Source organism: Nerophis lumbriciformis, linkage group LG15 (assembly GCF_033978685.3).
Source record: "Nerophis lumbriciformis linkage group LG15, RoL_Nlum_v2.1, whole genome shotgun sequence".
Lineage (NCBI taxonomy): Eukaryota > Metazoa > Chordata > Actinopteri > Syngnathiformes > Syngnathidae > Nerophis > Nerophis lumbriciformis.
Window position 1 is genome coordinate 33,623,718 of NC_084562.2, and position 25,730 is coordinate 33,649,447.

Below are 25,730 nucleotides of genomic sequence, written 5' to 3' on the forward strand. Positions count from 1 at the left end.
TTACTTTGAGCTCCCCCCGGATGACAGAGCTTCTCACCCTATCTCTAAGGGAGAGCCCCGCCACCCGGCGGAGGAAACTCATTTCGGCCGCTTGTACCCGTGATCTTGTCCTTTCGGTCATAACCCAAAGCTCATGACCATAGGTGAGGATGGGAACGTAGATCGACCGGTAAATTGAGAGCTTTGCCTTCCGGCTCAGCTCCTTCTTCACCACAACGGATCGATACAGCGTCCGCATTACTGAAGACGCCGCACCGATCCGCCTGTCGATCTCACGATCCACTCTTCCCTCACTCGTGAACAAGACTCCGAGGTACTTGAACTCCTCCACTTGGGGCAAGATCTCCTCCCCAACCCGGAGATGGCACTCCACCCTTTTCCGGGCGAGAACCATGGACTCGGACTTGGAGGTGCTGATTCTCATTCCAGTCGCTTCACACTCAGCTGCGAACCGATCCAGTGAGAGCTGAAGATCCTGGCCAGATGAAGCCATCAGGACCAAATCATCTGCAAAAAGCAGAGACCTAATCCTGCAGCCACCAAACCGGATCCCCTCAACGCCTTGACTGCGCCTAGAAATTCTGTCCATAAAAGTTATGAACAGAATCGGTGACAAAGGGCAGCCTTGGCGGAGTCCAACCCTCACCGGAAACGTGTCCGACTTACTGCCGGCAATGCGAACCAAGCTCTGACACTGATCATACAGGGAGCGGACTGCCACAATCAGACAGTCCGAAACCCCATACTCTCTGAGCACTCCCCACAGGACTTCCCGAGGGACACGGTCGAATGCCTTCTCCAAGTCCACAAAGCACATGTAGACTGGTTGGGCAAACTCCCATGCACCCTCAAGGACCCTGCCGAGAGTATAGAGCTGGTCCACAGTTCCACGACCAGGACGAAAACCACACTGTTCCTCCTGACTATGCCGGATAGTCGAACCTCGGATTCTATCCAACCTCGCATAAGTTGGATAGAAATCGTAAATCAAATTTCTTTGTGAAAAAATTAGAGATTTAATTTTTAGGGCTCTGAATCTTTAGGCACCACACGATTCAATTTGATTTGATTCTTTGGGGTAATGATTCGGTTCAGAAATGATTCTGGATTCAAACCCATTCTCGATTCAAAATTAATACTCTTTTAATAACATTGGGTGCCTGTTCTATGATGAACTACATGCCTCCATAAAAAAGATAACAGCCCTGATACATTTTTATGTTACTTAAAATAAACTGGTTTTGTTTACAAAATGTTACCCGAACATGTAATAAAGTCAAATATAAATAAAGTACATCTATCTGTACAGCAGATATTGACATCTACATCAACAATATGATTTGCCTGAGTGGCTGGACAGAACAGATTGATTTTGATAATTTTTAATCAATTAAGAATCATTAAAAATAAGTATCGCGATTCATTCAAAAATCTTTTTTTTTTTTCACACCCCTATCGCCCAGGTCAAATAGAAGGTAATTGCTAGAATAGCACTCCCAAAATAGACTTCCAGCTCTTACCTTTTTGCCTCCTCCAGGTGACAAAGATACTCGTAGGCCATATTCTGCTGCCTCCTCTCGTCCATCTCCTCCGCAGTGAGTCGCTCCACGCCATCCAGGACAGCTAGAGAATAAAAAATAAATTAACATACATGTTAAATAAAACAAACAAAGATGCATTTGTTGGATTGCAGAACTCAATAGAGTGGAAACATTATGAATTTCATGTCAATCACTGCAGTATGTCTTTTTTTCCACAAACAGCTTAATGTTTTTGTCAATCACTGTCTTTTTCCACACAGCCTTCTGGCTCCTTCATAATTCATGAAACCGAGGGACTTTTCAAAGGAAGTTAGCTCATTTATTAGTCACCTTGTGTGGGCATTCTTTCCTTATTATCTATACAGGGAAAACAAAAAAAAACAGTGGGCGTTGATTCCAAGAGATTACAGACAGGAGGGAATGAGTCCTCCCAAATTTTGGGTGAGGTGAAGTGAGGTGACGGGGCAAGTAATACAAAGAACTCCCTTTAGTCATAAGTAAACCTGTATGGCAGTGGTGTCCAATTCTGGGCTCAGATTTTGTTGGTTTTCAAATAATGAAATAATTATCAGATACATTTGCTTTGTCAGCTACAACACAAAGTTAACATGTGGCTGTTTGGTTCAGATATTATATATTATATATTATATTTTATATTTTTCCTAAAAGGCGCACCCCATGGTTTACAGAAGAAACTAGAGCCCATAAATTATCATGTAGAAAGCTGGAACGCAAATGGCGCGCTACTAAACTTGAGGTTTTCCATCAAGCATGGAGTGATAGTTTAACAACTTATAAACACATGCTTACCCTAGCTAAAGCTAAATATTACTCAAATCTCATCCACCTCAACAAAAATGATCCGAAATTTTTGTTTAGTACAGTAGCATCGCTAACCCAACAAGGGACTCCTCCCAGTAGCTCCACCCACTCAGCAGATGATTTTATGAATTTCTTTAATAAGAAAATTGAACTCATTAGAAAGGAGATTAAAGACAATGCATCGCAGCTACAACTGGGTTCTATTAACACAGATACGACTGTATCTACGAAGGATACCGCCCTCCAAAATAGTTTCTCTCTCTTTGATGAAATAACATTAGAGGAATTGTTAAGATGTGTCAATGGGACAAAACAAACAACATGTTTACTTGACCCATTTCCTGGGAAACTTATTAAGGAGCTTTTTGTATTATTAGGTCCATCAGTGCTAAATATTATAAACTTATCACTTTCCTCTGGCACTGTTCCACTAGCATTCAAAAAAGCGGTTATTCATCCTTTGCTCAAAAGACCTAACCTCGATCCTGACCTCATGGTAAACTACCGGCCGGTGTCCCACCTTCCGTTTATCTCGAAAATCCTCGAAAAAATTGTCGCACAGCAGCTAAATGAACACTTAATGTCTAACAATCTCTGTGAACCTTTTCAATCCGGTTTCAGGGCAAATCACTCTACGGAGACAGCCCTCGCAAAAATGACTAATGATCTACTGCTAACGATGGATTCTGATGCGTCATCTATGTTGCTGCTTCTTGATCTTAGCGCTGCTTTCGATACCGTCGATCATAATATTTTATTAGAGCGTATCAAAACACGTATTGGTATGTCAGACTTAGCCTTGTCGTGGTTTAACTCTTATCTTACTGACTGGATGCAGTGCGTCTCCCATAATAATGTGACCTCGGACTATGTTAAGGTAACGTGCGGAGTCCCCCAAGGTTCGGTTCTTGGCCCTGCACTCTTTAGTAATTACATGCTGCCGCTAGGCGACATCATACGCAAATACGGTGTTAGCTTTCATTGTTATGCTGATGACACCCAACTCTACATGCCCCTAAAGCTGACCAACACGCCGGATTGTAGTCAGCTGGAGGCGTGTCTTAATGAAATTAAACAATGGATGTCCGCTAACTTCTTGCAACTCAACACTAAGAAAACGGAAATGCTGATTATCGGTCCTGCTAAACACCGACATTTATTTGATAATACCACCTTAACATTTGACAACCAAACAATTACACAAAGCGACTCAGTAAAGAATCTGGGTATTATCTTCGACCCAACTCTCTCCTTTGAGTCACACATTAAGAGTGTTACTAAAACGGCCTTCTTTCATCTCCGTAATATCGCTAAAATTCGTTCCATTTTGTCCACTAGCGACGCTGAGATCATTATTCATGCGTTCGTTACGTCTCGTCTCGATTACTGTAACGTATTATTTTCGGGTCTCCCTATGTCTAGCATTAAAAGATTACAGTTGGTACAAAATGCGGCTGCTAGACTTTTGACAAGAACAAGAAAGTTTGATCATATTACGCCTATACTGGCTCACCTGCACTGGCTTCCTGTGCACTTAAGATGCGACTTTAAGGTTTTACTACTTACGTATAAAATACTACACGGTCTAGCTCCAGCCTATCTTACCGATTGTATTGTACCATATGTCCCGGCAAGAAATCTGCGTTCAAAGAACTCCGGCTTATTAGTGATTCCCAGAGCCCAAAAAAAGTCTGCGGGCTGTAGAGCGTTTTCTATTCAGGCTCCAGCACTATGGAATGCCCTCCCGGTAACAGTTAGAGATGCTACCTCAGTAGAAACATTTAAGTCCCATCTCAAAACTCATTTGTATACTCTAGCCTTTGAATAGCCCCCCTTTTTTAGACCAGTTGATCTGCCGTTTCTTTTCTTTTCTCCTCTGCTCCCCCCTATCCCTTGTGGAGGGGAAGACACACAGATCCGGTGGCCATGGATGGGGTGCTGGCTGTCCGGGGTCGGGACCCGGGGTGGACCGCTCGCCTGTATATTGGTTGGGAACATCTCTGCGCTGCTGACCCGTCTCCGCTCGGGATGGTTTCCTGCTGACCCCGCTGTGGACTGGACTCTTACTGTTATGCTGGATCCACTATGGACTGGACTCTCACAATATTATGTTAGACCCACTCGACATCCATTGCATTCGGTCTCCCTAGAGGGGGGGGGGGGTTACCCACATATGCGGTCCTCTCCAAGGTTTCTCATAGTCATTCACATCGACGTCCCACTGGGGTGAGTTTTTCCTTGCCCTTATGTGGGCTATACCGAGGATGTCGTTGTGGCTTGTGCAGCCCTTTGAGACACTTGTGATTTAGGGCTATATAAATAAACATTGATTGATTGATTGATATATATTGACTTGGATTGAATTTGTTTTTGTTATCCTAATGTATCCTATCATCAGTGATACCTCGGTTATTCTAGGCCTCACTTTTCATATATTTCGGTTTTTGCTGAAAATGTTCGCAAACATATTGTCCCTGTTTTCCTTTTCCGTTGTTGTACGGCAAAGCAAATGTTTATTTGTTCCTATTTTGTTTGTTTGCCTCACGTATAATTCCGCATAATCGAGTGCCCAAACAAAGAATACCTCGTGTCGGTGACTCAGTCTCTGCTTTTTACGACTGCAAAACAAGCCACCATCTGGCAAAAGAAAGTTGTGAATACCAGCCCTTGAATGAAGAAGGTGAAAAACACATTTGATTTCAAGAAATATGGGTGGATGGATCTAGTAGCAAAGTATGTTTGTGTCACTCTCTCCTCCTCTCCTCCTTCTCCACTCATTGCCATCTTCTCCAACAAGTCTTCAATAAAGGTAAAAGTGATGTTAAATGTTCATTTATCATTTATCAATATATCATAAAAGTGCTTCGATTTTCATACGATTCGGTTTTCGTCTGATCTTTTGGAATGAAAACAGAGGTAGCATTGTATCTATCCATTGCTACACATGATCTATTATTTAACCTTTATTTAGAAAACTGTGATCGTGAACACAGGAAGTGAACAAACAGTAAACTGACACAATGTAAGCAAGCCAAATATTGTAAGTGTCAACATGTACAAGTTATGGAGTGAATAAATGAGTAATAGACAGAGGTGGGACCAAGTCATTGTTTTGCAAGTCACAAGTAAGTCTCAAGTCTTTGCCCTCAAGTCCGAGTCAAGTCCCGAGTCAAGACAGGCAAGCCCCGAGTCAAGTCCAAAGTCAAGACTGGAAAGTCTCAAGTCAAGTCCTAAGTCCTGCATTTTGAGTTTCGAGTCCTTTCAAGTCCTTTTAACCACAGACTAATATATTAACACAGATTGTGTATGCTTTTCAAACGCTGTATTTATTTATTAAAACAAGTGCATTTTAAATTGCAGGAAAGAAAATTGTGCTGACATTGCACTTTATAATAGCACTATTAATTTTAAACATTAACTCATTCCTTTACAGAACAAACACATTGAAAAATAAAGTGCAAATGTACTTATTTGTACAAAAGTGTTAACATTGAAAAAACATGACATATACGTGAACATAACAAAAAAGTTGTACTTTTTATATGTCAGGGCCCTATGCTGCATTGCATTTGCAAAAGACCAAATTAGCCAAGAGTCTGTCAGTCATTTGTGCACGATGGGGGCGTAGTATGATGCCACCATGGCTGAAAACTCGCTCCACTGGAGCACTGGAGGCAGGCACTGCCAAGACTCTCATGGCCACTCGGAACAGTGAAGGAAGAGTCTTCATGTTCAATGCCCAGAACAAAAGGGGGGAGAGAGTTGTTTTGGGTTGGTGCACTACTTGTAAGTGTATCTTGTGTTTTTTATGTTGATTTAATTAAAAAAAGAAAAAAAAAAAATTTATTTCTTGTGCGGCCCGATACCAATCGATCCACGGACCAGTACCGGGCCGCGGCCCGGTGGTTGGGGACCACTGAGGTAAACAACCAACAGTATGTCAGAAAGCTAGCTAAAACGGTACACATATTCATAATATAGTATACATTTTAACTGACCTTTATTTGACTATTTTTGTCTTTTTTTAGGTGGCTAAAATACGCGGTGCTGCTGACCGCCGTCTAACGTTACGTGTGATATATTGACTAACGTAACCCTGATTAAAAAAAATCACTGAACAAAAAGTATGAATAAGGTAGTGAACTGCAACAGATTCCCGTGTTTGCAATAACGTTATAACGTTAGCAGTGAGTTTACAGCCTCACTGATTTAACTACACAGCAAATAAAAGTCACGTTACTTACCCAATAAACGTTATCTTACATTCAAAACTTACCGTTCTTTGTGCAACTTCAAATGCCGGACGAAGTTGGAAGTTGTTGCCTCTCCATCAGTAATTTTCGAACCGCATGTGTTGCATACTGCAAACCGTTTTGTGTTGACCACCTCGTAATTTTTATACCCAAACAAAATTATTTTAGGTATCATTTTTTGTTCACTGGCGTGTGGTTTGGACATGTCTTCTTCGTTGGTTGTCCTGCAATTTGATTGGATGAATGCTGTGTGATGAAAACAAAGTAGATCTAATTTGATTGGCTGTTGTACTGAGAGCACACCAGCTGACACACGCAACGCTGATAGACAAGTACACAATGAAAAATACGGAGCGCTCCCGAATAACTTTTTCATCTTTGGGTTTTGGGGAAAGTAGCAAGTCATGTCAAGTCATGTCAATTCAAAAGGCTCAAGTCCAAGTGAAGTCACAAGTCATTGATGTTAAAGTCTAAGTCGAGTTGCAAGTCTTTTTACATTTTGTCAAGTCGAGTCTAAAGTCATCAAATTCATGACTCGAGTCTGACTCGAGTCCAAGTCATGTGACTCGAGTCCACACCTCTGGTAATAGATATGGAAAAGAGGGAAGGGTGTGTTCCTATTGTAACTTCTTAACAGGGCCAGCCCCTGGCATAAACACGCTATGCGATTGTTTAGAGCTAGGAGACTCGGAGAGGCCACATAATTATGGCAACCGGTCACTTCAGTAGATGATCATCATTATAGTCGTCGTGCTCTGCAGGTGTTTTTAATTGTTCTACTTTGAAGGACTGAATTACCTCATGGATACAATTATACTTTGTTTCTGCTAAACTTCTATTTAGCGGTCAGTCGACAAGTCTTTTGTAATCATTTTAGTTCGGTTTAGCAGCGGTGTAGCCGCGTCCATTGAAAAGCCCATACAGATGTTGCTAATTTAGCATCGCTTCACCCGCCGTCATCGTGAGAGATTTATGGACGTATTTCTAAAACGAGCATATTATTTAAGTTTATATTGTAGCCAAATGTTTTCCCGAAAGACATTATGTTGAAAAACCATTAGTTTTTTCCTAGTATTACCAATCTATTGTGTTTTGTTTACTATTTCAATCAATGCCAAATTGGCATAACTGTTTTGAATGACCTCTGCGTTCATACGACGTTTCGACATTATCTGGAATATAAATACATGACTATTGAACATATTCGATAGGACTGAATTGTAGTAGTTTGTATAGTATGTAAGTACAATAATAATATTATATATACATACATATATATATACATACATACATACATATATACATATATATATATATATATATATATATATATATAAATATATATATATATATATATATATATATATAGAGTCATGGTTTCTGTGGTTTATCCGTTATACAGTGCTCAATACCGGAGTAGAGCGGAATATACGTTAGGTCTGTCAGGAAAAAACACAGAGGCTATTTCATCCCTACAAGCCTGTTTCGCAGGTTTCTCTGCTCTTCAGGGGATTTTAATTAAGTACCTGTGGTTGTTACATATATATAGGGTACATTACATGGAGGTGTGGCCATTGTTACACAGTAGTGCCTTGCTTCTGTGCCGGTATGATGAGACCAGTTTGTTGCGTTTGTTTAAAGTGTACATTAGGGATGTCCCGATCCGATATTTGGATCGGATCGGCCGCCGATATTTGCCAAAAAATAGGTATCGGCAAGGCATGGGAAAATGCCGATCCAGATCCAGTTTAAAAAAAAACACCGGTCCGTGTTTTCGAACGGACAGATTCAAATAATACATTCCACTTTTCTGCTGCTCCCTATTTCCGTTCCGCATTTTCCAGCACACCTTCAACACATCCACAGGTCTATGGATTCTCACGCAGTTGCTTTTAGCTGCTGGCATTGCACTACAGGCTCTTCCCACTCCTTCTTCTGTCTCCTTCTCACAGACAGCAAGCGCAACTTCTTACACACGTCACATACGTATATGTCCTCTCCCAGCAGAGAGGTAGCAGCATGGCTAACGTTAGCTGTGATGCTAGCGCAGCCGCTAAGGTGCGCGCCTGCTCAAACGTCCTCTGCGCACGGCAAATCTATGCCACGCACAAAATCAAATAAAAAAATAAGCGCATAACAATTTTCGACACACGGACACGACAGAGAAAACAGTTTTCGTCATCATTGTTCAAATATTGTAACGTCTGTCGAGACGCTTATCTCCGTTCGGTGCCACACGTCCACACCATCAAAATGCCGAGGCAAAAATTTCCACATCAACACCGTCTGAAAAAATTAGTGATTTTTTTAGTTGTGATTGCCTTCTCTGCATGAAAGTTTAAAAGTAGCATATATTAATGCAGTATGAAGAAGAATGTTTTAATGTAGACATGCAAGCCTTGAAATAACATTTTGAAAATCAAGACTACATTTCCTGCAAATGGGTGCATTTCTACCCTATATTTTAACTTTAGATTTATTCTCATATCAAACTCTGACACTTACATCAGGCGCCCCTCTCCACACCCCGGATTATAAATAATTCAATGTGATTATCTTGTGTGATGACTGTATTATGATGATAGAATATATCTGATAGTATATATCTGTATCATGAATCAATTTAAGTGGACCCCGACTTAAACAAGTTGAAAAACTTATCATAACTCTCTCACTCTCTGTCTCTGCTCCTCCCTCACGAATGCTGCTGCACGGACAATTTGTTTTGTTTTTAACCCCTTCTCAACCCTGAACGTACATTGAAAATACACGCAACCCTAACTCAAAATGCCGGACATTTGAGGCATTTAAGAAACTCCGCCTGGACAGCCTGGACAGCCCCGCAAAAGAGGACACACATATATATATATATATATATATATATATATATATATATATATATATATATATATATATATATATATATATATATATATATATATATATATATATATAAATATATACATACATACATATATGTGTATATATATATATATATATATATATACATATATACATATATACATATATACATATATACATATATACATACATACATACATACATATATATATATATATATATATATATATACATACATACATATATGTGTGTATATATATATATATATACTCGTTCGGTACACCTCTGAACCGAACCGGAACCCCCGAACCGGAACCTCCGTACCGAAACGGTTCAATACAAATACACGTACCGTTACACACCTAATATATATATATATATATATATATATATATATATATATATATATATATAGCTGGCCATCGTAAGAATGCAGGGACGACTGCTATATATATATATATATATATCAATCAATCAAAAAAAGCACTTTATATGTAGAAAAGTTTTGTTAAGAAACCATTCTGAGCCTTATCTTAATTAGTTTTTATTTTATATACGTATGTTGACCACATTAACCCAGGCAATGGACCCTGTGTGTATATGTATGTTATGCCATTGTTTCCAAATTTGGTAAATAAATAACCAAAAAATGTTGTTGTTTTCTTACTGTACCGAAAATGAACCGAACCGTGACCTCTAAACCGAGGTACGTACCGAACCGAAATTGTTGTGTACCGTTACACCCCTAGTATATATATATATATATATATATATATATACATATACAGTGGGGCAAAAAAGTATTTAGTCAGCCACCGATTGTGCAAGTTCTCCCACTTAAAATGATGACAGAGATCTGTAATTTTTATCATAGGTACACTTCAACTGTGAGAGACAGAATGTGAAAAAAAAATCCAGGAATTCACATTGTAGGAATTTTAAAGAATTTATTTGTAAATTATGGTGGAAAATAAGTATTTGGTCACTTCAAACAAGGAAGATCTCTGGCTCTCACAGACCTGAAACTTCTTCTTTAAGAAGCTCTTCTGTCCTCCACTCGTTACCTGTATTAATTAATAAACCTGTTTGAACTCGTTATCTGTATAAAAGACACCTGTCCACAGCCTCAAACAGTCAGACTCCAAACTCCACTATGGCCAAGACCAAAGAGCTGTCGAAGGACACTAGGAAAATAATTGTAGACCTGCACCAGACTGTGAAGAGTGAATCTACAATAGGCAAGCAGCTTGGTGTGAAAAAATCAACTGTGGGAGCAATTATCAGAAAATGGAAGACATACAAGATCACTGATAATCTCCCTCGATCTGGGGCTCCACGCAAGATCTCATCCCGTGGGGTCAAAATGATCATGAGAACGGTGAGCAAAAATCCCAGAACCACACGGGGGGACCTGGTCAATGACCTGCAGAGAGCTGGGACCAAAGTAACAAAGGTTACCATCAGTAACACACTACGCCGACAGGAATCAAATCCTGCAGTGGCAGACGTGTCCCCCTGCTTAAGCCAGTGCATGTCCAGGCCCGTCTGAAGTTTGCCAGAGAGCACATGGGTGATACAGCAGAGGATTGGGAGAATGTCATGTGGTCAGATGAAACCAAAATAGAACTTTTTGGTATAAACTCAACACGTCGTGTTTGGAGGAAGAAGAATACTGAGTTGCATCCCAAGAACACCAGACCTACTGTGAAGCATGGGGGTGGAAACATTATGCTTTGGGGCTGTTTGTCTGCTAAGGGGACAGGCCGACTGATCCGTGTTAAGGAAAGAATGAATGGGGCCATGTATCATGAGATTTTGAGCCAAAACCTCCTTCCATCAGTAAGAGCTTTGAAGATGAAACGTGACTGGGTCTTCCAGCATGACAATGATCCCAAACACACCGCCCGGGCAACGAAGGAGTGGCTCCGTAAGAAGCATTTGAAAGTCCTGGAGTGGCCTAGCCAGTCTCCAGACCTCAACCCCATAGAAAATCTGTGGAGGGAGTTGAAAGTCCGTGTTGTTCGGCGACAGCCCCAAAACATCACTGCTCTCGAGAAGATCTGCATGGAGGAATGGGCCAAAATACCAACTACTGTGTGTGCAAACCTGGTAAAGACCTATAGTAATCATTTGACCTCTGTTATTGCCAACAAAGGTTATATTACAAAGTATTGAGTTGAATTTTTGTTATTGACCAAATACTTATTTTCCACCATAATTTACAAATAAATTCTTTAAAAATCCTACAATGTGAATTCCAGGATTTTTTTTTCACATTCTGTCTCTCACAGTTGAAGTGTACCTATGATGAAAATTACAGACCTCTGTCATCATTTTAAGTGGGAGAACTTGCACAATTGGTGGCTGACTAAATACTTTTTTGCCCCACTGTATATATATATATATATATATATATATATATATATATATATATATATATATATTTCTCTGACCATAGGTGAGGATGGGAACGTAGATCGACCGGTAAATTGAGAGCTTTCTTCACCACAACGGATCGATACAGCGTCCGCATTACTGAAGACGCCGCACCGATCCGCCTGTCGATCTCACGATCCACTCTTCCCCCACTCGTGAACAAGACTCCGAGGTACTTGAACTCCTCCACTTGGGGCAAGATCTCCTCCCCAACCCGCAGATGGCACTCCACCCTTTTCCGGGCGAGAACCATGGACTCGGACTTGGAGGTGCTGATTCTCATCCCAGTCGCTTCACACTCAGCTGCGAACCGATCCAGTGAGAGCTGAAGATCCTGGCCAGATGAAGCCATCAGGACCACATCATCTGCAAAAAGCAGAGACCTAATCCTGCAGCCACCAAACCAGATCCCCTCAACGCCTTGACTGCGCCTAGAAATTCTGTCCATAAAAGTTATGAACAGAATCGGTGACAAAGGGCAGCCTTGGCGGAGTCCAACCCTCACTGGAAACGTGTCCGACTTACTGCCGGCAATGCGGACCAAGCTCTGGCACTGATCATACAGGGAGCGGACTGCCACAATCAGACAGTCCGATACCCCGTACTCTCTGAGCACTCCCCACAGGACTTCCCGAGGGACACGGTCGAATGCCTTCTCCAAGTCCACAAAACACATGTAGACTGGTTGGGCAAACTCCCATGCACCCTCAAGGACCCTGCCGAGAGTATAGAGCTGGTCCACAGTTCCACGACCAGGACGAAAACCACACTGTTCCTCCTGAATCCGAGGTTCGACTATCCGGCGTAGCCTCCTCTCCAGTACACCTGAATAGACCTTACCGGGAAGGCTGAGGAGTGTGATCCCACGATAGTTAGAACACACCCTCCGGTTCCCCTTCTTAAAGAGAGGAACCACCACCCCGGTCTGCCAATCCAGAGGTATCCTCACCTATGGTCATGAGCTTTGGGTTATGACAGAAAGGACAAGATCACGGGTACAAGTGGCCGAAATGAGTTTCCTCCGCCGGGTGGCGGGGCTCTCCCTTAGAGATAGGGTGAGAAGCTCTGCCATCCGGGGGGAGCTCAAAGTAAAGCCGCTGCTCCTCCACATCGAGAGGAGCCAGATGAGGTGGTTCGGGCATCTGGTCAGGATGCCACCCGAACGCCTCCCTAGGGAGGTGTTTAGGGCACGTCCCACCGGTAGGAGGCCGCGGGGAAGACCCAGGACACGTTGGGAAGACTATGTCTCCCGGCTGGCCTGGGAACGCCTCGGGGTCCCACAGGAAGAGCTGGACGAAGTGGCTGGGGAGAGGGAAGTCTGGGCTTCCCTGCTTAAGCTGCTGCCCCCGCGACCCGACCTCGGATAAGCGGAGGAAGATGGATGGATGGATGGATATATATATATATATATATATATATATATATACTAGGGGTGTAACGGTACACAAAAATTTCGAAATATAAATTTTTTGGTTATTTATTTACCAAATTTGTAAACAGTGGCTTTATCTTTTTAACATTGGGAACACTACAATAATTCTGCCCACGTTAATCAACATTAAACTGCCTCAAGTTGTTGCTCAGATTAAATAAAATGACAAAACTTTTCTTCTACATATAAAAAGTTCAACATTTAACAGTTTCAACTCATCATGCTTAATTTATTACAACATTTGGGAAGCCTGTAGTTGATTTTTATTATGTAAATGTTATATTTTTATCAACATGTGATAGCAGGGACCCTGCAATTCAAAACTAGGCTGCTCCATTACTAATGATTGTTTATTGTTTATTGAATGGATCCCCATTAGCTGACGCCAAGACGACTGCTAGTCTTCCTAAGGTCCATATAGGAGCATACAAAGTTAAAATACAAAGAATAAATGCATTACCAGACATTATACATTATACTATAGTTACATGATTAATGTAACTATAGCTGAAAAAATAGTACGATAGCAATAGGAGAGACTATTCATCCCTGAACACCATGGAGTTCATGTAGGCTTAATGATGCAGTTACATTATTATATCAACTATCAGAGACAGAAACTCTTCATTTAACATAATGTCCTTTTTTGCTGCTTCAACACAGCTCAATCAACACAGAAAAAGGTCAAGTGAAATAACAGACAGACAGGGCTTTGCTGTCCGTAACACACACACGCACACGCACACACACCGCAAAATGAGCTAACGTTACGCTAAAAGCGAATTAGCCTTCACCTCAAGCCAGGACTGCGAGCGAGCTGAGCTGCCTTTTATATTTCTAGAAGGTCAACGGGCTCATAGTGATCTTACTAGTAGTTGACTGGGAGATGCTTATTATAATTTGGGGAGAGGCCGCTGCCTGATGCTTACCTGCTAAACGCTAAGCACTGACTACATGCGCTCTGAATACGCACTGCTGATTGGCTGTTACCGCTCTGAATACGCACTGCTGATTAGCTGTTACCACTCTGTGTGTAACCAATCAGATGGTTGTGTGGGTGGGACAATGCTGGGTGCTGTGTAGAGGACTGACAGAGACAGAAGCAGAATCGGTACACCTCCGAACCGAACCGAACCCCCGTACCAAAACGGTTCAATAAAAATACACGTACCGTTACACCCCTAATATATACACACACACATACATATATATATATATATATATATATATATATATATATATAAAATACATTATGTCTTATTAATAATACATTATTTCTTATTATCAAATGACAAAACATACTGAAATTGCACTTTTGTCAGTTGTGTCTTTTAGGCACACACTCCTATAGCCAAATTTACATCTGGTAACTGAGAGTAATACAGAAAACCAGTGGTGTCGAAGTCAATCGTACAGCGGGGCAAAAAGCTACAATACTTTATATGCACACAAAAACATCAAAATCATGGAGGGTTAATGGCTTCAGTCGGGATTTCTGTCGAGTCAAAAGGAGTTGGCAAGTCTGAGCTTGTGCCAAGCAAGCATTTCCCAGCATGCTTTGTTGTCGGTAGAATTGTCGCTTATGACCGTATTTCTATGTTTTTTAATTTTATACAGACAGTGTTTAATACTTAAAGTGGTGTCTTTATTAGTCGTGTACAGTTAAATTTTTTCTAATTTTCAGTGGATTTCTTTACCTTTTTCGCCTCGGGGGCCCAACTCTTTCACAACAGAGGAGCCCAGAACCCACTCAAATATTAACACTGAAATATTACTCTCGCTCTTGATTTTAATCATATGCAATAATTACCTTTAGTGTGAATTGTGAAGTGAATTATATTTATATAGCGCTTTTTCTCTAGTGACTCAAAGCGCTTTACATAGTGAAACCCAATATCTAAGTTACATTTAAACCAGTGTGGGTGGCACTGGGAGCAGGTGGGTAAAGTGTCTTGCCCAAGGACACAACGGCAGTGACTAGGATGGCGGAAGCTATACCGCTCGGTTGGTAGATATATCATATATTATAATATATGATATTATATATCATATATTATATGATATTACTGTGGCTTCCTCCCACCTCCAAAGACATGCACCTGGGGATAGGTTGATTGGCAACACTAAATGGGCCCTAGTGTGTGAATGTGAGTGTGGATGTTGTCTGTCTATCTGTGTTGGCCCTGTGATGAGGTGGCGACTTGTCCAGGGTGTACCCCGTCTTCCGCCCGAATGCAGCTGAGATAGGCTCCAGCACCCCCCGCGATCCCAAAAGGGACAAGCGGTAGAAAATGCATGGATGGATGGATGATATTATTATAACGCCGGGGAGTCTGCAGGTAACCTGACTCTCGCCAGATCCTCATAGTTTGCTGAGCTCCACACAAGGCATTGCAAACTCCTTCAAGATAGCAAAAAATAATGAACCAATCAGGATCGCCGGGCAGGATTTCATAGATGTGACTAGCGCCGAAGCAACTGTTTGATTCAAACTACAATGGCGGCACGCAGCGAGGAGTCGTGTGCTGACATTGATTCTGCTATTGCAACTGTTTTGCCGAATCTATCGAATATTAGATCTTTAAAAGATGAACAGACAACTTTTCGCTCTGTCGTTATCCAATATGTCGGCTGTTTTGTTTTGGATTTCCCCAGCGTCACTCTCATCAGCGTCACAGGTTGATTTCGATGTAGTAGCGCGTCATTCAAGATAACAGACAAGTGGTTTATCCAATCACATACAATGATTTTTTTAGAAGGCCCCGCCTTCTGAAATACATCTCCTATTGAGAAGTCCCAGATCCTTGTGTGGAGCTCAGCGAACTACAAGGATCTGGCGAGAGTCAGGTTAGTCTGCAGAGAGGACCAGCAGGGTATCTGCACTGTCGAAGGTCCCGGGGGCCTGCGTAGAAGGACGCAAAACATTATCATGGGGCCCAGGTAGAGCGAGCGGACGACCCCAGGGCGGGGGTACTGCCGTGGTAACCGGCTGACTAAGATCCAAGTGATTCTTTATATATTATTGATATTTCTCATTTTCAAAAACAATAAAATATATATATTGTTTTTAAGGTTTAAAAAATATTTTATGATCTTGAATGGGATTGTGTTGACAATCTTAATTTCCCATCAGGGATTAATAAAGTATTTCTGATTCTGATTCTGATTATATCTAACCTACAGACAGTTTACCATAACAAACCTTGTCAAAAGATATGAAAGCATGTGTTTACCACAAAAAATATTATTAAGGCTTAGGTCAGGCCAGTGCTTCTCAAATATATCCCCTCCCCCAATAAACGCCTTCACCACTGCTTAATTCCTCCGGGGTTGTGGATGGCTGAGTAGCGCTTTATAGCGGCAGCCAGCCTCCAGGGCCCCAAATTTATGCTATGTGGGGTTTTTTCCTCGGACTTAGTCTGGACCCCTCCTGAGGGTCCAGCCTTAGAGTGATATTTTTTTTAGTCTTCCCCCTTTCCCAATGTCACCTTTTTCCCACCTTTTTTAAGAAGCGCCGTAAGTGGCTGATCCGTTGGCGGTCCCGTCTTGTGCCCTTGTAACGTATGTCTGCTCTTAGTGGGACTGTGCCGAAAATGAAATTTCAGTTCTTATGTGTCTTGTACATGTTAAAGAATGGACAACAATAAAGCATCTTGAATCTTGAATCTTGATATTCTGTTATGCCCCCCTCCCCCCCAGGAAGAAGAGAATATTTGCCCCGCCTCCCCTACATAGTACAATTTGTCTATAAAATTGTTATAACTATACCTCTGCATAACATTGTACGCTTATTGACAATAAAGGAAAGACACCGGTCTTTTCTCGTCTCCCACCGTGGTTACAATATACGCTTCATCATATTCTGGTACAGCAATAAAAACATGCTACCTGAGGTCATGCCCTTTGGGTTTCATTGCGTCCAGCGGGCCAGATAAAAGCCCTCGATTATCGCTGATAATTGCTTCCCATCTAAATAAATTTTTACAAAGTATGAGTTATTATTAGGGAAGTGTTTCGGGCACGTCCGACCGGTAGGAGGCCACGGGGAAGACCCAGGACACGTTGGGAAGACTATCTCTCCCGGCTGGCCTGGGAACGCCTCGGGATCCCCCGGGAGGAGCTGGACGAAGTGGCTGGGGAGAGGGAAGTCTGGGCTTCCCTACTTAGGCTGCTGCCACCGCGACCCGACCTCGGATAAGCGGAAGAAGATGGATGGATGGATGGATGGAGTTATTATTACATTTTATATTTTCATGGCCATTTCGAAATGCGTTTTTGGCATCAAGAAAGCTTTCTAGACAGGAACTTCCTGGCTTCCTGTGCACTTAAGATGTGACTTTAAGGTTTTACTACTTACGTATAAAATACTACACGGTCTAGCTCCGTCCTATCTTGTCGATTGCATTGTACCATATGTCCCGGCAAGAAATCTGCGTTCAAAGAACTCCGGCTTATTAGTGATTCCCAGAGCCCAAAAAAAGTCTGCGGGCTATAGAGCGTTTTCTATTCGGGCTCCAGTACTATGGAATGCCCTCCCGGTAACAATTAGAGATGCTACCTCAGTAGAAGCATTTAAGTCCCATCTTAAAACTCATTTGTATACTCTAGCCTTTAAATAGCCCCCCTGTTAGACCAGTTGATCTGCCGTTTCTTTTCTTTTCTCCTCTGCTCCCCTTTTCCTTGAGGGGGGGGCACAGGTCCGGTGGCCATGGATGAAGTGCTGGCTGTCCAGAGTCGGCACCCGGGGTGGACCGCTCGCCTGTGCATCGGCTGGGAACATCTCTGCGCTGCTGACCCGTCTCCGCTCGGGATGGTGTCCTGCTGGCCCCACTATGGACTGGACTCTTACTATTATGTTGGATCTACTATGGACTGGACTCTCACAATATTATGTCAGACCCACTCGACATCCATTGCTTTCGGTCTCCCCTAGAGGGGGGGGGGTTACCCACATATGCGGTCCTCTCCAAGGTTTCTCATAGTCATTCACATCGACGTCCCACTGGGGTGAGTTTTTCCTTGCCCGTATGTGGGCTTTGTACCGAGGATGTCGTTGTGGCTTGTGCAGCCCTTTGAGACACTTGTGATTTAGGGCTATATAAATAAAGATTGATTGATTGATTGATTGATGAACTAACATTCTTCGTCACCTTTACAAGCCGCAAACTTGGAAGCTGGATGTGGCAGGGACGACTGTAGTACAATAATAATAAAACCGAAATAGGACCACCAACAAAATCGTTTTTAGGGCCACAAAAAAGCCGAGCCTGCTTGTTAATGTTTGGGAGAAGTAATAAGGACATCACAGGCTATGTGGTATGTATGTTCATATTGCGTTTAAAGCCTTAATACGGTGTTAGCTTTCACTGTTATGCTGATGACACCCAACTCTACATGCCCCTAAAGCTGACCAACACGCCGGATTGTAGTCAGCTGGAGGCGTGTCTTAATGAAATTAAACAATGGATGTCCGCTAACTTCTTGCAACTCAACGCCAAGAAAACGGAAATGCTGATTATCGGTCCTGCTAAACACCGACATTTATTTAATAATACCACCTTAACATTTGACAACCAAACAATTACACAAGGCGAATCAGTAAAGAATCTGGGTATTATCTTCCACCCAACTCTCTCCTTTGAATCACACATTAAGAGTGTTACTAAAACGGCCTTCTTTCATCTCCGTAATATCGCTAAAATTCGTTCTATTTTATCCACTAGCGACGCTGAGATCATTATTCATGCGTTCGTTACGTCTCGTCTCGACTACTGTAACGTATTATTTTCGGGTCTCCCTATGTCTAGCATTAAAAAATTACAGTTGGTACAAAATGCGGCTGCTAGACTTTTGACAAGAACAAGAAAGTTTGATCATATTACGCCTATACTGGCTCACCTGCACTGGCTTCCTGTGCACTTAAGATGTGACTTTAAGGTTTTACTACTTACGTATAAAAAATACTACACGGTCTAGCTCCGTCCTATCTTGTCGATTGCATTGTACCATATGTCCCGGCAAGAAATCTGCGTTCAAAGAACTCCGGCTTATTAGTGATTCCCAGAGCCCAAAAAAAGTCTGCGGGCTATAGAGCGTTTTCTATTCGGGCTCCAGTACTATGGAATGCCCTCCCGGTAACAATTAGAGATGCTACCTCAGTAGAAGCATTTAAGTCCCATCTTAAAACTCATTTGTATACTCTAGCCTTTAAATAGCCCCCCTGTTAGACCAGTTGATCTGCCGTTTTTTTTCTTTTCTCCTCTGCTCCCCTTTTCCTTGAGGGGGCGGGGGGGGGGCACAGGTCCGGTGGCCATGGATGAAGTGCTGGCTGTCCAGAGTCGGCACCCGGGGTGGACCGCTCGCCTGTGCATCGGCTGGGAACATCTCTGCGCTGCTGACCCGTCTCCGCTCGGGATGGTGTCCTGCTGGCCCCACTATGGACTGGACTCTTACTATTATGTTGGATCCACTATGGACTGGACTCTCACAATATTATGTCAGACCCACTCGACATCCATTGCTTTCGGTCTCCCCTAGAGGGGGGGGGGGGGGTTACCCACATATGCGGTCCTCTCCAAGGTTTCTCATAGTCATTCACATCGACGTCCCACTGGGGTGAGTTTTTCCTTGCCCGTATGTGGGCTTTGTACCGAGGATGTCGTTGTGGCTTGTGCAGCCCTTTGAGACACTTGTGATTTAGGGCTATATAAATAAAGATTGATTGATGAACTAACATTCTTCGTCACCTTTACAAGCCGCAAACTTGGAAGCTGGATGTGGCAGGGACGACTGTAGTACAATAATAATAAAACCGAAATAGGACCACCAACAAAATCGTTTTTAGGGCCACAAAAAAGCCGAGCCTGCTTGTTAATGTTTTTGGAGAAGTAAATAAGGACATCACAGGCTATGTGGTATGTATGTTCATATTGCGTTTAAAGCCTTAATACGGTGTTAGCTTTCACTGTTATGCTGATGACACCCAACTCTACATGCCCCTAAAGCTGACCAACACGCCGGATTGTAGTCAGCTGGAGGCGTGTCTTAATGAAATTAAACAATGGATGTCCGCTAACTTCTTGCAACTCAACGCCAAGAAACCGGAAATGCTGATTATCGGTCCTGCTAAACACCGACATTTATTTAATAATACCACCTTAACATTTGACAACCAAACAATTACACAAGGCGAATCAGTAAAGAATCTGGGTATTATCTTCCACCCAACTCTCTCCTTTGAATCACACATTAAGAGTGTTACTAAAACGGCCTTCTTTCATCTCCGTAATATCGCTAAAATTCGTTCTATTTTATCCACTAGCGACGCTGAGATCATTATTCATGCGTTCGTTACGTCTCGTCTCGACTACTGTAACGTATTATTTTCGGGTCTCCCTATGTCTAGCATTAAAAAATTACAGTTGGTACAAAATGCGGCTGCTAGACTTTTGACAAGAACAAGAAAGTTTGATCATATTACGCCTATACTGGCTCACCTGCACTGGCTTCCTGTGCACTTAAGATGTGACTTTAAGGTTTTACTACTTACGTATAAAATACTACACGGTCTAGCTCCGTCCTATCTTGTCGATTGCATTGTACCATATGTCCCGGCAAGAAATCTGCGTTCAAAGAACTCCGGCTTATTAGTGATTCCCAGAGCCCAAAAAAAGTCTGCAGGCTATAGAGCGTTTTCTATTCGGGCTCCAGTACTATGGAATGCCCTCCCGGTAACAATTAGAGATGCTACCTCAGTAGAAGCATTTAAGTCCCATCTTAAAACTCATTTGTATACTCTAGCCTTTAAATAGCCCCCCTGTTAGACCAGTTGATCTGCCGTTTCTTTTCTCCTCTGCTCCCCTTTTCCTTGAGGGGGGGGGGGGGGGGCACAGGTCCGGTGGCCATGGATGAAGTGCTGGCTGTCCAGAGTCGGGACCCGGGGTGGACCGCTCGCCTGTGCATCGGCTGGGAACATCTCTGCGCTGCTGACCCGTCTCCGCTCGGGATGGTGTCCTGCTGGCCCCACTATGGACTGGACTCTTACTATTATGTTGGATCTACTATGGACTGGACTCTCACAATATTATGTCAGACCCACTCGACATCCATTGCTTTCGGTCTCCCCTAGAGGGGGGGGGGTTACCCATATATGCGGTCCTCTCCAAGGTTTCTCATAGTCATTCACATCGACGTCCCACTGGGGTGAGTTTTTCCTTGCCCGTATGTGGGCTCTGTACCGAGGATGTCGTTGTGGCTTGTGCAGCCCTTTGAGACACTTGTGATTTAGGGCTATATAAATAAAGATTGATTGATGAACTAACATTCTTCGTCACCTTTACAAGCCGCAAACTTGCAAGCTGGATGTGGCAGGGACGACTGTAGCACAATAATAATAAAACCGAAATAGGACCACCAACAAAATCGTTTTTAGGGCCACAAAAAAGCCGAGCCTGCTTGTTAATGTTTGGGAGAAGTAATAAGGACATCACAGGCTATGTGGTATGTATGTTCATATTGCGTTTAAAGCCTTAATGCAAATGATATATAAACGTATGTGATGAAAACCTTCATAATGTTCATTGGAAGATTTCAAAAATGCGGAAGTCCTAACGATTGTAACGTGCTGCCAGAAGTCTTTCAGGGTGTGTTCAAACAAATCAAAGACACTTTCAAAGGCTTGCAGTGGGCGTTTAACAGCAAAAAGCAGAGAGAGGGCCATCGTGTGTGTGTGAGGGAGTAAAAGGCGCCATAAACGCAGAAAAGTGACAACTTACAGCCATATCTCGGCCGCGGCCCGTCCGTCTCGTCTGAAGTTGACATGCTCTTCTCTTACCAAAACTTCCACCTTCAGCTCGTCAAACTACGCGTATTGAACACTTCAGCCGCCGACCTCTCCGGAGTCCGAAAAAAGTCCCTCCTTGAAGGCAAATAATTCCAACCCGGACCTTTCGGTCCTCTTGTTGCTTCTGTGCACACCTACGGTTGAAACTTTTTTCTTCTTCTTCAAACTTCACTGATGTCACTGGGTGTGTTCTTCCTAATCCAGAAGTATGCGTGTCAGGAAACGGACCTCTTGCCAGCTTCTCCACAGCGCAACGTGGAGGCGCAGCGCCCCCTAGTGTCTGCTGCTGGCAGGACAACACCTGACTGCCAGCTGAAAAACTGCTGCTTTTAGATCTGTCTGCTGCGTTTCGACACCGTCGACCACGCCACCTTAATCTCTCGTCTTGAGAACTGTGTGGGCATTAAGGGCGCCGCCCTCAACTGGTTCCGGTCGTACCTAACCGACAGGAGTTTTTGTGTAAAAGTAGACAGTTTTATGTCGTCCACACAGGCCCGGCCCTAACCAATCTGGCGCCCTAGGCAAGATTTTAGGTGACGCCCCCCCACATCAGCAGTGAAGTGTATATACTCACAAGAAACCGAATAGCTTTGTCTTTGACCTTTTTTTTTTTTTACTTACAACTAGTGATGGGTTGATGAAGCCTCATGAAGCGTTTCGACACATTGCAAAACTGTATTGATACTGTGTCGATACTGTGTCACTAAATACTGACATCTGCTGGACATTAAAAATCCCTACAGGCAACCTATGGACCGACTCAACTGACACTGATTTTATGACCTAGTACAGTGGTTCTCAAATGGGGGTACGCGTACCCCTGGGGGTATTTGAAGGTATGCCAGGGGTACGTGAGATTTTTAAAAAATATTCTAAAAATAGCAACAATTCAAAAATCCTTTATAAATATATTTATTGAATAATACTTCAACAAAATATGAATGTAAGTTCATAAACTCCGTGAAACACAAGCTCAGGTTTGTCACTAAAATGTCTGTCAAAAAGAACTGTGAAAAGAAATGCAACAATGCAATATTCAGTGTTGACAGCTAGATTTTTTGTGGACATGTTCCATAAATATTGATGTTAAAGATTTTTTTTTTTTGTGAAGAAATGTTTAGAATTAAGTTCATGAATCCAGATGGAGCTCTAGTCTAGTACAATCCCCAAAGAGGGCACTTTAAGTTGATTATTACTTCTAGGTGTAGAAATCTTTATTTATAATTGAATCCCTTATTTATTTTTCAACAAGTTTTTAGCTATTTTTATATCTTTTTTTCCAAATAGTTCAAGAAAGACCACTACAAATGAGCAATATTTTGCACTGTTATACAATTTAATAAATCAGAAACTGATGACATAGTGCTGTATTTTACTTCATCTTTTTTTTTTTCAACCAAAAATGCTTTGCTCTGATTAGGGGGTACTTGAATTTTAAAAAAATTCACAGGGGGTGCATTGCTGAAAAAAGGTTGAGAACCATTGACCTACCGGTAGTATATACAATAATATAAAGCAAGTCATTGTATTTCATTTAGGATTATTTCATAACTTCATTTAAATAAAAATATATTTTTTGTCTTTTTTAGATACAGTCAATAAATAATGTGAACATGTATCATAACATGGAAATCTAAGAGAACGTGTTGTGAATGAGGATGCTTGTGGACCTGGAAATTATTATTATTTTTTTTTTACACATTTTTATAAAAAAAATAAAAAAAAAGTTTTTCCAACGTATTCAATTTTAGACGCTTTCTCTTCTTAGTTATTATTTCTCCGGCTGTAGAAAAGACCCGCTCACAGGGCACAGAGGAGGCGTCAGTGCGACACAGTTCGCGTATCGGTCACGTGACCAAAACAGCTCATGATCGGTCACGTGACTTTCTAAAAGCGATACGCGCACCGACACAGGGTTTCGCTCTATGAGCTCGACGCATGCGCCGATGCATCGGTGTTGCCGGACCCATCACTACTTACAACTATACCTAATATATAAAGGGGTGGAAAAGTGACTATTACCTGCAGGGCAAACATTAGCTAACCAGAAGGCAATAACAATGTAAACAAAAAACACCTGCTTAAAAGATCTAATACAAATGTCCCTGAGGAATGTAAGGTGGGAGTACTGTAATTACCTAACGTTACATTATTATTTTCCATAACAATTTAGCCCCCTCCACAATATTAACCCGACGTTAAAACAGAACTAGCTATTTATTGATTAGCAATTGCCGAATCATGTAACATTAGCTTAATGCTAAAAAAACAGGTTACTATCACATTCTGTAACAGACAAATAATTTCATGTAGGCATACCTGCTACCTCTGTCGGCGTAATGTTGTAACAAATAATATTTCTATTAAATAGGCTTTACTTTGCATTTTAATTGACGTGGGATTATTTTTTGTATTTAAAAATAATAGTACCAACTTTTTTTTTTTTTCTCCAACATTTGTGGCACTGGCGTGGCGCCCCCTGATGGACGGCGCCCTTAGCATTTGCCTATACGGCCTATGCCACGGGCCGTCCCTGCGTCCACAGCTCCTTTACCACATGGGGTCCCCCAGGGCTCAATCCTTGCCCCAATTTTATTTGCGCTTTACCTTCTCCCCCTTGGTTCTATTTTTAGGAAGTACTAGAGATGCGCGGTTTGCGGACACAACCGCGGATTCGGCGGATTATCCGCGGATCGGGCGGATGAAATTTAAATAAATAAGATTTTATCCGCGCCGCGGGTCGGGTCGGGCGGATTAATGAGATTTTTTTTTTTTTTTTTTTTTTTTTTGCGGGTGGCAGTTAAACCAATTCGGAAATATACCGTATTTTCCGCATCATAAGGCGCCCTGGGTTAAAAGCCGCGCCTTCAATGAACGGCATATTTCAAAACTTTGTCCACCAATAAGCCGCCCCGTGTTGTAAGCCGCATCTAACTGCGCTAAAGGAATGTCAAAAAAACAGTCAGATAGGTCAGTCAAACTTTAATAATATATTAAAAACCAGCGTTCTAACAACTCTGTTCACTCCCAAAATGTACGCAAATGTGCAATCACAAACATACGTATATCAACATGGACAGAGCTGCGTGAAAAAAGCCACCCGGCCTCTTCGCGTAAACTTAAACTTACCTTAACCACTCGCTCATCTTTTCTTCATCCATCCCTTCGAGTTAGCTTTTATGATGACGTAGCATGGCAAGCTAGAACCACAGTGAAGGATGACTTCTCATTCCCTGTGGTGCGAATATTCACCGTACGTGCTCCCGTTGTATCCACAGTGCGGTTCACAGGAATATCAGTTGCTGTGAAATACGGTAGTAATCCGTGTGCGGATGGAGAGATCGCGTCTTTTCATGAACCGGATCCTTGTCGCTTAGTAGGAGCCATTTTGTGGTCTTTACAGATGTAAACAGGAAATGAAACGTACGGTGATATCCGCGCGTTTTTTCCCCTTCTTCCGGGGGCGGGTGGTTGCTTACAGTAGAAGAAGAAGCGCTTCCTGTTCTATGGGGGCGGGTGCTTACCTTGGCGGTTGCTTGCGT

General features: G+C 42.3%; 1 protein-coding gene across 1 annotated transcript in view; it reads right to left on the minus strand.

Annotated features, from left to right (window-relative positions):
• Window positions 1-22,518, minus strand: part of iqgap1 (IQ motif containing GTPase activating protein 1) — a 178,076-nt gene extending 155,558 nt beyond the window's left edge. The window contains exons 1-2 of the mRNA XM_061975071.1: window positions 22,121-22,518; window positions 1,521-1,623 (exon numbers count right to left, since the gene is read on the minus strand). Of these exons, the coding sequence (XP_061831055.1) occupies window positions 1,521-1,623; window positions 22,121-22,166 (149 nt within the window). The 5' untranslated portion in view covers window positions 22,167-22,518. The remainder of the gene's footprint in view (window positions 1-1,520; window positions 1,624-22,120) is intronic.
• Window positions 22,519-25,730: the final 3,212 nt, after the last annotated feature.